Source organism: Oncorhynchus kisutch, unplaced genomic scaffold (genome assembly GCF_002021735.2).
Source record: "Oncorhynchus kisutch isolate 150728-3 unplaced genomic scaffold, Okis_V2 scaffold1095, whole genome shotgun sequence".
Taxonomy (NCBI): domain Eukaryota; kingdom Metazoa; phylum Chordata; class Actinopteri; order Salmoniformes; family Salmonidae; genus Oncorhynchus; species Oncorhynchus kisutch.
This window is the reverse complement of record NW_022263040.1, coordinates 24541-38565: the sequence shown is the minus strand read 5'-3', so window position 1 is coordinate 38565 and position 14025 is coordinate 24541. Positions and strand designations below refer to the sequence as shown.

The window sequence follows — 14025 nt, the reverse complement described above, 5'->3', positions numbered from 1 at the left end:
GTTTGTCTCTTGCAGATTTGGACATCATGTGAATGTATGTTTCTCAAGTATCAAAAGAGGGTAAGTTACATTGACCTACTTTATGAAAAACGGAATGCTACTTTTCTCTCTAGCCTAGTGCACTCTTTATCTGTAAGCTCTCCTACTGGTGTAGGTAGCTCCAAAAAAAAAGCTCCAGATGCCATTACCCCATGTAGCCTATAGAACTTTATCTCGACGACCACATTTTACACCAATGCACCCCGAGAATCGGTTGGTGGTCGGGAATCAAGTGGATGATTCTGGGACCAATTACAGGAGGGGGTCTGTCTGTTGGATGAGGGGTGTACTGAACTGTGCCTATAGCATGTCAAGAATCCCTCCAACGGGAAATAGGCTTTGGCAAATGGCCAGGGGCGCTGTCCTTTTCAGCACCACGGAGCTCCGCTATTACCTGTCTCATGAGTGAAGATGCAACAGCAGACAATTCCTGCTCTTTGGTCCGGCAATTACACACTTTAGCCGTGTCATTGCTGCATTTAACTGGCAGCCTGTATTTAGGGCCTTTACTTTGTCTTATCATTTCGATTCCTCAGCAAATCTTCTTTTAAAAATGAACTAAATCCCACATCAGAAGTCGACTTCAAATCACGTCAAGGACACACGACTCGACTCAACGGAAGTCAGTAGTATCAAATATTCTCCACTGTGAAGGTGTCATGTGCTGAGCCATTTAGTTCCTTATGAAGCCTATTTACGAAGCCAATACAGCAATCAACACGTACCTGCCCGCATTGCTGATTGCTATTTTGTAATTGGTCAACTACTAATAGGGCAATCATCCCGGCTGCTTGTGTCCTGTTTCGTAACAGCTCTTTTGCAAGCCCTTGATGATTACATCTATTGATTCCTGCCGTCCTGATACCTTTTCTCTTCATTCTCTTAAGGGATCTCGGATCTAGTCTAAAGGACTAACAATGGGTATGGCATTGGAATATTCAATCGCACACTGAATTCATCCCACTAAATACATTCCTTTCATTTCTCCATTTATTCCACCATATCGAAACAACTTACCTATGCACTCACACAAACAAGCACAAAAGGGCGACTTAATAATATCACGTCTAATTGGGTGGCCTACAACATTTCCTGTACCTTCAACCAAAACGTTGGTACCACTTTTTTTCGACCACCTTTCACTTGCGCTGGACAGAGATATATCATTTGACTTTCAATAGCTTAGTCAGTCGCATGAATTATGGGGTGCACACAGCTAACGTTGTAATGATCGGATCAAAACATGGATTTTTTGGGCCATCGAGGAATGTCACATGGCCCAGAAATGATTGAATGGCCATTTTCACAAAGGAAAAGACATACTCTAGCATGTTACATTCCAAGAGCAATTGGATTCGGAAAAAACACAACGTACCCCACTTGGGGACCCGAGGACCGAGTTTGGGAAACACTGGCCTGAAGATCAAATACCAATAGGGAGCAACTATGACGTGCTCACCCGCGTTTAACCACTAGATGGCCTCCGTGCTCCACGGTAAAACTTTTCCCCTCTCATCAGCGGCACTGCAACATGGGACTTTCAAAGTCAGTTGTTCTTAGCTACATAGTGACCATTTTCGCCACTTTTTGCCCTATATCATTACTATCACTCATTACTGCTACTGTATTTTTCCCCTCTTCTACTCTAGGCATACATCTAATCACATATAGAGAGCGTTATTGAAACGACTCAAGTCAGGTAAGAACAAACTCTTATTTACAATCACGGCCGGTGGTGATACAGCCTGGAATCGAACCACGGTCTGTAGGGACTCGAGAGCAGGGAACACTGTGGGAAAGGGGCGTGTACAAATGGAACAATTGTGCCTTTTTGACTGAAATATGGAGGTGGCTCTTAAAAGAGCCTTTGGGGGATTTTGGAGATCAGGTCATCGTTTATGCGCGCTCTCCGCGAATACGACGGGCCAGCTGGATGTCCTTGGGCATGATGGTCACCCTCTTGGCGTGGATGGCGCACAGGTTGGTGTCCTCGAACAGGCCGACCAGGTAAGCCTCGCTTGCTTCCTGCAGGGCCATCACTGCGGAACTCTGGAAGCGCAGGTCGGTCTTAAAGTCCTGGGCAATTTCTCGCACCAGGCGCTGGAAAGGCAGTTTGCGGATCAGCAGCTCAGTGGACTTCTGGTAACGACGGATCTCTCTAAGAGCCACGGTGCCGGGCCTGTAACGGTGAGGCTTCTTCACGCCGCCGGTGGCCGGGGCGCTCTTGCGCGCAGCCTTGGTGGCGAGCTGCTTCCTGGGTGCTTTGCCACCGGTGGATTTGCGAGCGGTTTGCTTGGTTCTGGCCATGGCGCTAGCTAGCTTCCTTCTTTCACAGTCGGAGTATAGCCTCCAAATGCCTATGTGAAGTTTATAAAGCCGGCAGCGGCGTCTGCTGATTGGTCACCATCTCCGCACCGCCCTGATTGGCCCGTTGCGGAGGCCTCCTCCGCCGCCCATTGGACGGGAGGCTCGGCCTCTCCGTGCCGCCCCAAAATGCAACCCCCTCCCTCGCCGAGGCGCGCTTGGGTCTTTTGTTAGGGCCGCGAGCAACGTTACACTTTACGCGCAATAATGCTCTCTCATTCTAGCCTAGTACTTGTTATTCTTCATTTTAGGCCTCATGTGGGCACTTGATACTGTGCCGTGTTTATGTGTGTATCTAACAAACGCGCCAAATAGTTGGCCAGGCATACAAAGGACACTTTGCGCTTTTGCTGAGCTAGGTGGTTGGCTCTTAAAAGAGCCTTTGGGGGTTGAGTAGTCAAGTTGCAGCCGCACCAGCGATTTTACTTGGCTTTGACGGCCTTCTCAGTCTTCTTGGGGAGCAGCACTGCCTGGATGTTGGGCAGAACACCACCCTGAGCGATGGTCACGCCGCCAAGCAGTTTGTTCAGCTCCTCGTCGTTACGGACTGCCAGCTGCAGGTGACGGGGGATGATACGAGTCTTCTTGTTGTCACGGGCAGCGTTTCCGGCCAACTCCAGGATCTCAGCAGTCAGGTACTCGAGCACTGCGGCCAGGTAGACTGGTGCGCCAGCGCCCACACGCTCGGCGTAGTTGCCTTTGCGCAGCAGCCTGTGCACACGGCCCACGGGGAACTGGAGCCCGGCACGGGATGAACGTGTCTTTGCCTTCGCCCTGGCCTTGCCTCCGGTTTTGCCTCTTCCGCTCATATTGGTAGCTTCAGTATGTCACAGAAAGTCTCAATGAGGCGCTGGCCACCTCGAGAGCCTTACTTATACCTCGCCACAAGAGGCATCGATTGGCCACTGGACCGGTGTGCCCTTATCCAATTGGAGTGAGGGAGAGACAGACAGTCAGCCCTAAGCCCGCCCCCCCGCAGGCAGCAGAGTGACAAGGGCTAGGCTACTCTGTTTCCCTCCGACTTTTGTTACTTTTTCTCATTGGCGGGAGCGCCAAAGTGACAACTCAAATCTCTGAAACATGTATCAATCAATTCGAGAGTGGCTCATAATACAAATGGCTGCTGTCCAACACACTATTGTATGTATTCCTCTTATTATCAGGATCAATGTGACATGCGAATTCTAACACATATCACACCAATGTTGACTGGTGAGGGTGCTGCACTCTTGAGTGACAAATGTAAAGCCATTTAGCCACTCGAACATGTGGTGCGTAAAAGTCATTCATTTCATATCTTTTGCACCACAGGTAGGTAGGTAGGTAGGTAGGTAGGACGTACATGGAATGACATGCGCTTTTATGGAAAGAGGTGGGTGGCTCTTAAAAGAGCCTTTTGTGGTAACAACATGTGTCGAGTAGAAAGAACACTGTTTGGAATAGGTTTACTTCTTCTTGGGGGCTGCCTTCTTGGCCTTGGCTGCCTTGGGCTTGGCGGCTTTGGGCTTCACTGCCTTGGTAGCCTTCTTGGGGCTCTTGGCCGCTTTCTTGGCCGCTGCGGCGGGCTTCTTCACCTTCTTTGGGCGCTTGGCGGCCTTTTTGGGTGTAGCGGGCTTCTTGGCCTTCTTGGGGGACTTCTTTGCGGCCACGGCCTTCTTGGCTGCTACCTTCTTGGGCTTCTTGGCGGCGGCGGGCTTCTTGGCGGCCACCTTCTTAGCTTTGGGGGCTGCGGCTTTCTTGGCGGGCTTCTTTGCCTCGACGGCCTTCTTGTTGAGCTTGAAGGAGCCGGAGGCACCGGTGCCCTTGGTCTGGACCAGGGTGCCCTTGGTGACGAGGCTCTTGACGGCGATCTTGACACGGGAGTTGTTCTTCTCCACGTCGTAGCCGCCTGCCGCCAGAGACTTCTTGAGCGCGGCCAGGGACACGCCGCTCCTCTCCTTGGAGGCGGACACCGCCTTGACGATGAGCTCGCCTACGCTGGGTCCCGCTTTCTTGGGCTTGGCTGCTGCCTTCTTCTTGGGTGCCTTGGCCGGCGCGGCGGCGGCGGGTGCTGGTGCGACTTCTGCCATGTCTGTCGTTCGGTCCGGTAAACACACACACTTACAACACTACGGTAGTCTGTGAGGAGGAGTACTTTGCTGTATACGCTGCTCTGCGCTATTGAAGCTCTACACGGTGCAGGGGGCTGGCCTTAAACGCGACATGAGAACCATGTAGACTCAAGCCACCCAGCTCAGCTTCTCCGGGCTGGCCAAATGCTCTTTCACTTGTGTTTTCTGGTCGCCAATATCGGGGCAAAAGTCACCGACGGAGCCGTGTTTTTGGCCCAAAAGCGAACGGCCCAGCGAGCAGACTTGTGTCCGTTCAGAATAAAGTCATGTGGGCTGCAGAAGCCCCGTGCATTTTGCTGCGACTCGCTCAAAACCTCACCGTTCGACTGTCGGGTGGAGCGATGCTCACTGCTTTTCCTGTGCTATTTGTCTCCTAAATGGCCTAAAAGTGCATCCGATTGCGAGCACCATTGATTGTGGAGTGAGCCGAGATGTCTGGCAAGGGAATAAAATGGTTTGGCGTCCCCTGATGTGCTCCTTGGTGTTTTAAAGGAGAGCTCTTTTGGGGACCTTAAAACACATGCACTTGTGAGGCCTGGCTGAGACTAGTTTCACCTTGTATTCGTCATGTGTCCAGGAGGCACAGGAAATAATACACTGTGTGTGATGTTTTATTAGTCCTTTAGTTGGATTTGGAGCCTGCTCTTTGTGCACAGTGTGTGTTTTTTTCTTCTGCTAGGTGGTCTCTCTCTCTGTGTGTCTCTTTCAAAAGCAGATGAGGTGAGGGCCAAAGTAGTTGAGCTCACTCAGCTCGTCTGTCTGTGAACAGGCCGAGATAGGCTTTTGTGCCCTTCTCTCTCGCAGTCCTTCCTCGCTTGACTCCGCAGCGTGACTCGTGCCGGTCTTTGTGTCTGTGGGTCTTGGTGTCTGGCTGTGCGGCCGGCGCTATGGAGGCTGGCGCCCCATGTGCTTGTTCGCCCTGATATAGGCCGAGAGAGAGAGAGATTTGGAGGCTCTTCTTCTCCTCCTCCCCCCCCCTCCCCTCTTGGACAGGTGGAACGGCTAGTTTCAATCGGTGACGTCACTTGCTCGGAGACTGTTCTTCATGTGTGCAGAGGGTCCCTGCTACGGCCTAAAGTGATACAGGCTCCAGTCATTGGACTCCCCCTCACTGTGTTCTACTGGCATGCACACATTCCTACCCTGTTCATGTCAGCATCCTTTATCCCCCCCCCTCCCCACAATTGGCCACATGTCCTCCACACACACACACACACATGGATTTGCTTTTTTCACTGACAGGGTGGGTTGCTCTTAAAAGAGCCTTTGGGTTACTACAGCACTCCAAATGCGCTGTTTATTTGGAGCTGGTGTACTTGGTCACGGCCTTGGTGCCCTCGGACACTGCGTGCTTGGCCAGCTCTCCGGGGAGCAGCAGGCGCACTGCGGTCTGGATCTCCCTGGAGGTGATGGTGGAACGCTTGTTGTAGTGGGCCAGGCGAGACGACTCTCCGGCGATACGCTCGAAGATGTCGTTCACGAACGAGTTCATGATTCCCATGGCCTTGGAGGAGATGCCGGTATCGGGGTGGACCTGCTTCAGGACTTTGTACACGTAAATGGCGTAGCTCTCCTTCCTCGACTTTCGGCGTTTCTTCCCGCCTTTCCCTGCGGTCTTGGTGACGGCTTTCTTGGAGCCCTTCTTGGGCGCGGACTTTGCTGGCTCGGGCATGATGCTGATGTCTCGTTGCTTCTCACAAACGAATGAGGGGGTGGAGAGCCCTTTCCGTCTTATGAAGACGAAGCTAAGCTAATTCGCCGGCCGTGGACACACCCCTGCTTTCTCATAGGCGCCCCTGCCATTTGCCCAGTGGAGCTGAGCGCGCATAAGAGCCTTCCACTCAGAGGCTTGCTTCCCTAACAAAGACCTGTCCCCCCCCCCCCCCCCCCTTTATTCCATAGCCTATGCTCTGTCACTGGTGGGGAATGGTGTGTTTCAAAAAAAGATCCATGCAATGGCCAGACATAATGCACCCCTTTTTGGACTTGGTGGGGATTTCCCAGGCGTGGTGCCTTTATTTCAGGTGTCTCGTAATACGACTGTACGCAAAGCCTGCACTGAACATAGCCTCCTGTCATGAACACTCCCTCCCCGTCCACTCAGAGTGGCTCGTGGTTTAATACGACTGTACTGAACATAGCCTCCTGTCATTTAACACTCCCTCCCTGTCCACTCAAGAGTGGCTCATGGTTTCCTACAATGGATTTGGCCCTTTTGAAGCGGATGTGGGTGGCTCTTAAAAGAGCCTTTGGGTTCAAGTCGGGATGTTGACGTTCCGAAAAGAGTGCGTTTAACCGCCGAAACCGTACAGGGTGCGTCCCTGGCGTTTCAGAGCGTAGACCACGTCCATGGCCGTAACGGTCTTCCTCTTGGCGTGCTCGGTGTAGGTGACGGCGTCACGGATCACGTTCTCAAGGAACACCTTCAGGACACCGCGGGTCTCCTCGTAGATCAGGCCGGAGATACGCTTCACGCCGCCACGGCGAGCCAGACGGCGAATGGCGGGCTTGGTGATTCCCTGGATGTTATCGCGGAGAACCTTACGGTGACGCTTGGCGCCTCCTTTTCCGAGTCCCTTGCCGCCTTTACCTCTTCCAGACATCGTGTGTTCGCTAGCTGAGTTCAAGTGAATGAATGACGCAATTTTTGGGGCTTGGTGCTCTTATTATCTGCGTTTGGTGGACCTGATTGAAGCCAGTGGCACAGAAAGCGCGCGCTTTTGCCTGGCCTCTGCTGCAAAGGGGAGGGCGTTCGTTCTAGGGAACTATGGAGGAAGAAGAAATGAAAGCTACTTACATGCGCGGGAAACACACTCAAATACTGAGCTATGTTGAACACAAGGCCCAACTGTGACAACTGGGGGATCCACTACTAATCTGTGTCCCACTCTTCACATTGATTGGTGTTGTTCTTCTTGTTGTTGTTGTTGTTGTTGTTGTTGCACCTGATTCAACTCTTTCAATCAGCTGTGCCTCTCCAGCGCTACAACAAAAATGGCTACTCTACCCCTGCCTGGAGTTGGGAAACACTGAACTAGTAGGATTCAACCCACTGCAGTTGCCAGTCACACCTAATAGAGATAGGCGTTAAAACCTCAAATAATGTCACAAGTACAAAGGAGAAACGAAGTGGAACATATACGGGAAACAAATACACAAGGAACGCCACAAATCCTAAGGGGTCCGTAATGTCACCTCAGCAGTCATGTAGCTCTTTAAGGCCATGTAATAACATCATTCTTCTTTTTCTTCCCAAGACAGGATCCAGGTGGCCATGGGAAGGGTGGTGACACCTCTGCAAGCTGAAACGCTGTAAAACATTCCTCAGACACCCACCCAACACACACACACAATAAAGGGATCGTTTTCCTATGCGTACAGAGGTGATAGGGATGTGCAAATATTGTATGGTACTTTTTTCAAAAACCAATAACATAGCCTTATATTATGGAAATAGTGGTATGAGGTGGATCCTTTATAGGCCAGATAGCCTCAGATGTTGCATCGAACGATCTCAACAGGTCATTTCAAAGGGGACAAATGAGGCCCAAGGACACATACTGGCGATTTATCAATCGGTGCAGTTGATTCACATCTCAGATGTGACTAGGTTTCATCTTACAACTTATTGTTGCCATAATTGTCTCTTACCTGTACTTAGTGGCTGCCGAGAACGACTGACAAGCGTTCAACTAGCTGGGATGCAGCTAGTGTCATCAAAGCACAAAGCATAGCAAGTTAGAAGAAATAGGTTAAGGTTACGAAAAGGCTTAGGCTTACCCCAAATGTCACCTCCGTTCGTAGCTGTACTCCGTCCGTGTAGGCGCACAACAAGTCATCACACAGAGAGCACACTTGAAGCACAACTGCGCTGCCTGGAAGGCCGCAACGGACTGAATTGGAATCCCTCAAACAGCACACTAACTACATTCCGCTTTATGATGTCACAGTCAGCCCCTCGGAACACTGGTCCTCAACAATCTCAAACACCTTGGATACCAAAGCCAAACATTCTCGAATCACTCACATTCACAAATCAACCAGGGAGAAGAAGGCTGCCATGAATTGAATGCTGAAAAGCTAACCTCCTTCACAGAGCAACATCATAGGACTGGGAGTTTGTGTTCAACCGCAGGTTAGACTCTGCCACTTGTTCCCTTCAACTGCTTGCGTTCCCCTATTATCAAGGGCTTAGTTCCTCTATAGGCTACAGTGCAGATACTTCACATGCAGAGTACAACAACAAATAACAGAGGGCCTGTTACCACACCCTATAGGCTAGGAGTTGAACTTGGACCACAATGACATTGGTAGTAATTAGCCTGCAGCATAAATGACAGTGGAAATGGAAGTGCGACACATAGAGGAAAAGTCCTAATCCTAATCAAATAGACACATTTTTTTATTTTATTTTTTATTTCACCTTTATTTAACCAGGTAGGCAAGTTGAGAACAACTTCTCATTTACAATTGCGACCTTTTTTATTTTTTATTTCACCTTTATTTAACCAGGTAGGCTAGTTGAGAACAAGTTCTCATTTGCAACTGCGACCTGGCCAAGATAAAGCATAGCAGTGTGAGCATACAACAAAGAGTTACACATGGAGTAAACAATTAACAAGTCAATAACACAGTAGAAAACGAAGGGGGGGTCTATATACAATGTGTGCAAAAGGCATGAGGAGGTAGGCAAATAATTACAATTTTGCAGATTAACACTGGAGTGATAAAAGATCAGATGGTCATGTACAGGTAGAGATATTGGTGTGCAGAAGAGCAGAAAAGTAAATAAATAAAAACAGTACGGGGATGAGGTAGGTGAAAAGGGTGGGCTATTTACCAATAGACTATGTACAGCTGCAGCGATCGGTTAGCTGCTCAGATAGCTGATGTTTGAAGTTGGTGAGGGAGATGAAAGTCTCCAACTTCAGCGATTTTTGCAATTCGTTCCAGTCACAGGCAGCAGAGTACTGGAACGAAAGGCGGCCAAATGAGGTGTTGGCTTTAGGGATGATCAGTGAGATACACCTGCTGGAGCGCGTGCTACGGATGGGTGTTGCCATCGTGACCAGTGAGCTGAGATAAGGCGGAGCTTTACCTAGCATAGACTTGTAGATGACCTGGAGCCAGTGGGTCTGGCGACGAATATGTAGCGAGGGCCAGCCGACTAGAGCATACAAGTCGCAGTGGTGGGTAGTATAAGGTGCTTTAGTGACAAAACGGATGGCACTGTGATAGACTGCATCCAGTTTGCTGAGTAGAGTGTTGGAAGCCATTTTGTAGATGACATCGCCGAAGTCGAGGATCGGTAGGATAGTCAGTTTTACTAGGGTAAGCTTGGCGGCTTGAGTGAAGGAGGCTTTGTTGCGGAATAGAAAGCCGACTCTTGATTTGATTTTCGATTGGAGATGTTTGATATGAGTCTGGAAGGAGAGTTTGCAGTCTAGCCAGACACCTAGGTACTTATAGACGTCCACATATTCTAGGTCGGAACCATCCAGGGTGGTGATGCTAGTCGGGCATGCAGGTGCAGGCAGCGACCGGTTGAAAAGCATGCATTTGGTTTTACTAGCGTTTAAGAGCAGTTGGAGGCCACGGAAGGAGTGTTGTATGGCATTGAAGCTTGTTTGGAGGTTAGATAGCACAGTGTCCAAAGACGGGCCGAAAGTATATAGAATGGTGTCGTCTGCGTAGAGGTGGATCAGGGAATCGCCCGCAGCAAGAGCAACATCATTGATATACACAGAGAAAAGAGTCGGCCCGAGAATTGAACCCTGTGGCACCCCCATAGAGACTGCCAGAGGACCGGACAGCATGCCCTCCGATTTGACACACTGAACTCTGTCTGCAAAGTAATTGGTGAACCAGGCAAGGCAGTCATCCGAAAAACCGAGGCTACTGAGTCTGCCGATAAGAATATGGTGATTGACAGAGTCGAAAGCCTTGGCGAGGTCGATGAAGACGGCTGCACAGTACTGTCTTTTATCGATGGCGGTTATGATGTCGTTTAGTACCTTGAGTGTGGCTGAGGTGCACCCATGACCGGCTCGGAAACCAGATTGCACAGCGGAGAAGGTACGGTGGGATTCGAGATGGTCAGTGACCTGTTTGTTGACTTGGCTTTCGAAGACCTTAGATAGGCAGGGCAGGATGGATATAGGTCTGTAACAGTTTGGGTCCAGGGTGTCTCCCCCTTTGAAGAGGGGGATGACTGCGGCAGCTTTCCAATCCTTGGGGATCTCAGACGAGATGAAAGAGAGGTTGAACAGGCTGGTAATAGGGGTTGCGACAATGGTGGCAGATAGATTCAGAAATAGAGGGTCCAGATTGTCAAGCCCAGCTGATTTGTACGGGTCCAGGTTTTGCAGCTCTTTCAGAACATCTGCTATCTGGATTTGGGTAAAGGAGAACCTGGAGAGGCTTGGGCGAGGAGCTGCGGGGGGGGCGGAGCTGTTGGCCGAGGTTGAAGTAGCCAGGCGGAAGGCATGGCCAGCCGTTGAGAAATGCTTATTGAAGTTTTCGATAATCATGGATTTATCAGTGGTGACCGTGTTACCTAGCCTCAGTGCAGTGGGCAGCTGGGAGGAGGTGCTCTTGTTCTCCATGGACTTCACAGTGTCCCAGAACTTTTTGGAGTTGGAGCTACAGGATGCAAACTTCTGCCTGAAGAAGCTGGCCTTAGCTTTCCTGACTGACTGCGTGTATTGGTTCCGGACTTCCCTGAACAGTTGCATATCACGGGGACTATTCGATGCTATTGCAGTCCGCCACAGGATGTTTTTGTGCTGGTCGAGGGCAGTCAGGTCTGGGGTGAACCAAGGGCTGTATCTGTTCTTAGTTCTGCATTTTTTGAACGGAGCATGCTTATCTAAAATGGTGAGGAAGTTACTTTTAAAGAATGACCAGGCATCCTCAACTGACGGGATGAGGTCAATGTCCTTCCAGGATACCCGGGCCAGGTCGATTAGAAAGGCCTGCTCACAGAAGTGTTTTAGGGAGCGTTTGACAGTGATGAGGGGTGGTCGTTTGACTGCGGCTCCGTAGCGGATACAGGCAATGAGGCAGTGATCGCTGAGATCCTGGTTGAAGACAGCGGAGGTGTATTTGGAGGGCCAGTTGGTCAGGATGACGTCTATGAGGGTGCCCTTGTTTACAGAGTTAGGGTTGTACCTGGTGGGTTCCTTGATGATTTGTGTGAGATTGAGGGCATCTAGCTTAGATTGTAGGACTGGAGGGGTGTTAAGCATATCCCAGTTTAGGTCACCTAACAGAACAAACTCTGAAGCTAGATGGGGGGCGATCAATTCACAAATGGTGTCCAGGGCACAGCTGGGAGCTGAGGGGGGTCGGTAGCAGGCGGCAACCGTGAGAGACTTATTTCTGGAGAGAGTAATTTTCAAAATTAGTAGTTCGAACTGTTTGGGTATGGACCTGGAAAGTATGACATTACTTTGCAGGCCATCTCTGCAGTAAACTGCAACTCCTCCCCCTTTGGCAGTTCTATCTTGACGGAAGATGTTATAGTTGGGTATGGAAATCTCTGAATTTTTGGTGGCCTTCCTGAGCCAGGATTCAGACACAGCAAGGACATCAGGGTTAGCAGAGTGTGCTAAAGCAGTGAGTAAGATAAACTTAGGGAGGAGGCTTCTGATGTTGACATGCATGAAACCAAGGCTTTTTCGAACACAGAAGTCAACAAATGAGGGTGCCTGGGGACATGCAGGGCCTGGGTTTACCTCCACATCACCCGCGGAACAGAGAAGGAGTAGTATGAGGGTGCGGCTAAAGGCTATCAAAACTGGTCGCCTAGAGCGTTGGGGACAGAGAATAAGAGGAGCAGGTTTCTGGGCATGGTAGAATATATTCAGGGCATAATGCGCAGACAGGGGTATGGTGGGGTGCAGGTACAGCGGAGGTAAGCCCAGGCACTGGGTGATGATGAGAGAGGTTGTATCTCTGGACATGCTGGTAGTAATGGGTGAGGTCACCGCATGTGTGGGAGGTGGGACAAAGGAGTTATCAGGGGTATGAAGAGTGGAACTAGGGGCTCCATTGTGAACTAAAACAATGATAACTAACCTGAACAACAGTATACAAGGCATATTGACATTTGAGAGAGACATACAGCGAGGCATACAGTAATCACAGGTGTTGAATTGGGAAAGCTAGCTAAAACAGTAGGTGAGACAACAGCTAATCAGCTAGCACAACAACAGCAGGTAAAATGGCGTAGACTAGGCAACGGGGCCAACAGATAAAACAAACAAGCAGAATGGAGTACCGTGATTTATGGACAGTCCAGCGTGCATCAGCTATGTAGCCAAGAGATCAGTGTCCAGGGGGCAGCGGTGGATGGGGAAGGGAAGCTGGACTGGCGAGTGTTATCCAGGTAAAAAAAACGAACAATGACTAAATAGCTTGTAGCTAGTTAGCTGGTTAGCTTCTGGAGGTTCTTGAGTGTGTTCTAAAAATAAATAAAAAATAATAGCGATTCCGTATCACATTGGGTGAGGCAGGTTTCCGGAAGGTATAAACAAATTAAAAGTCAAAAGAGATAGAAAGTAAATATGGGTCCGGTGGGCGTTTGGGACGCGGCGATTCAGGCGGTTAGCAGGCCTGTGCTAACAAGCTAACAGTTTGTAGGCCCGGGCTAGACAAGGTAGCAGTTAGCGGACCGGAGCTGGACAAGCTAGCAGTTAGCAGGCCGAATTAGCAAGCAGGGAGATAGCGAGGGCTAGAGAGTTAGCCTTTGGGGGACGTCGCGATGGGGTGAGTCTGTTTATTTGACAACTATCTGGACCTCAACAACACCTTGGTGCATTTACGTCTAAAAGTGACCAAAAGAGATGGGTCTAATATTGCAGACGATGCCAAAGTGAGTCTCATTAATTACCCCTTGGCCACCATTTTCTCCCAAGTTGATGTGACTTTGGGTGAACGCCTAATCAGTCAAAGCAGCGCTACATACCCTTATAGAGCCATCATGGAGTGTTTACTAAACTACTCCGAAGACACTCTCAAAACCCAATTTAGCGCCGGGCTGTTTAGCAAGGATACTGCAGGAGCCTCTATGGAATCGACAGACCCTTCCACCGGTGCAAACAAAGGACTAGCGGCACGAGCTCGCTACTGCGCCGAATCTCGAGAGTTTCATTTGCTAGGCCCTATACACTCTGACATTTTCTTTCAAGAACGGTTACTCTTAAATTCGGTTGATTTAAGATTAAAATTAACCAGGGCCAAGGATGATTTTTGCCTGATGTCTCCCCAAGACGGGGATTTTAGTTTGAAAGTGTTGGGGGCAACCCTTTTTATTAAAAAAGTATCTGTATCTCCGGCCGTGCGCCTGGGTCACTCACATGCTTTGATGAAAGGAAATGCCCTTTACCCTCTCCAAAGAATTACCATGAAAACCTTTAGCATACCTGTGGGCAGTAGAATCTGCAGTCAAGAAAACCTATTTCTAGGCCCTTTACCTAGATATGTGGTTATAGGTCTGGTTGATCACGCC

The 14025-nt window shown here is 49.8% G+C and overlaps 1 protein-coding gene across 1 annotated transcript; it reads right to left on the bottom strand.

The window, feature by feature from the left end:
* Positions 1-5811: 5811 nt before the first annotated feature.
* LOC116364482 (histone H2B) lies at positions 5812-6186 on the bottom strand. The gene has a single exon (XM_031817607.1). The coding sequence runs from the start codon at positions 6184-6186 to the stop codon at positions 5812-5814; it is 375 nt and encodes a 124-aa protein (XP_031673467.1).
* Positions 6187-14025: the final 7839 nt, after the last annotated feature.

Bases quoted from the DNA above. Each gene is read 5' to 3' on its own strand.
- LOC116364482 (XM_031817607.1), bottom strand. From the start codon at position 6,186: ATGCCCGAGCCAGCAAAGTCCGCGCCCAAGAAGGGCTCCAAGAAAGCC.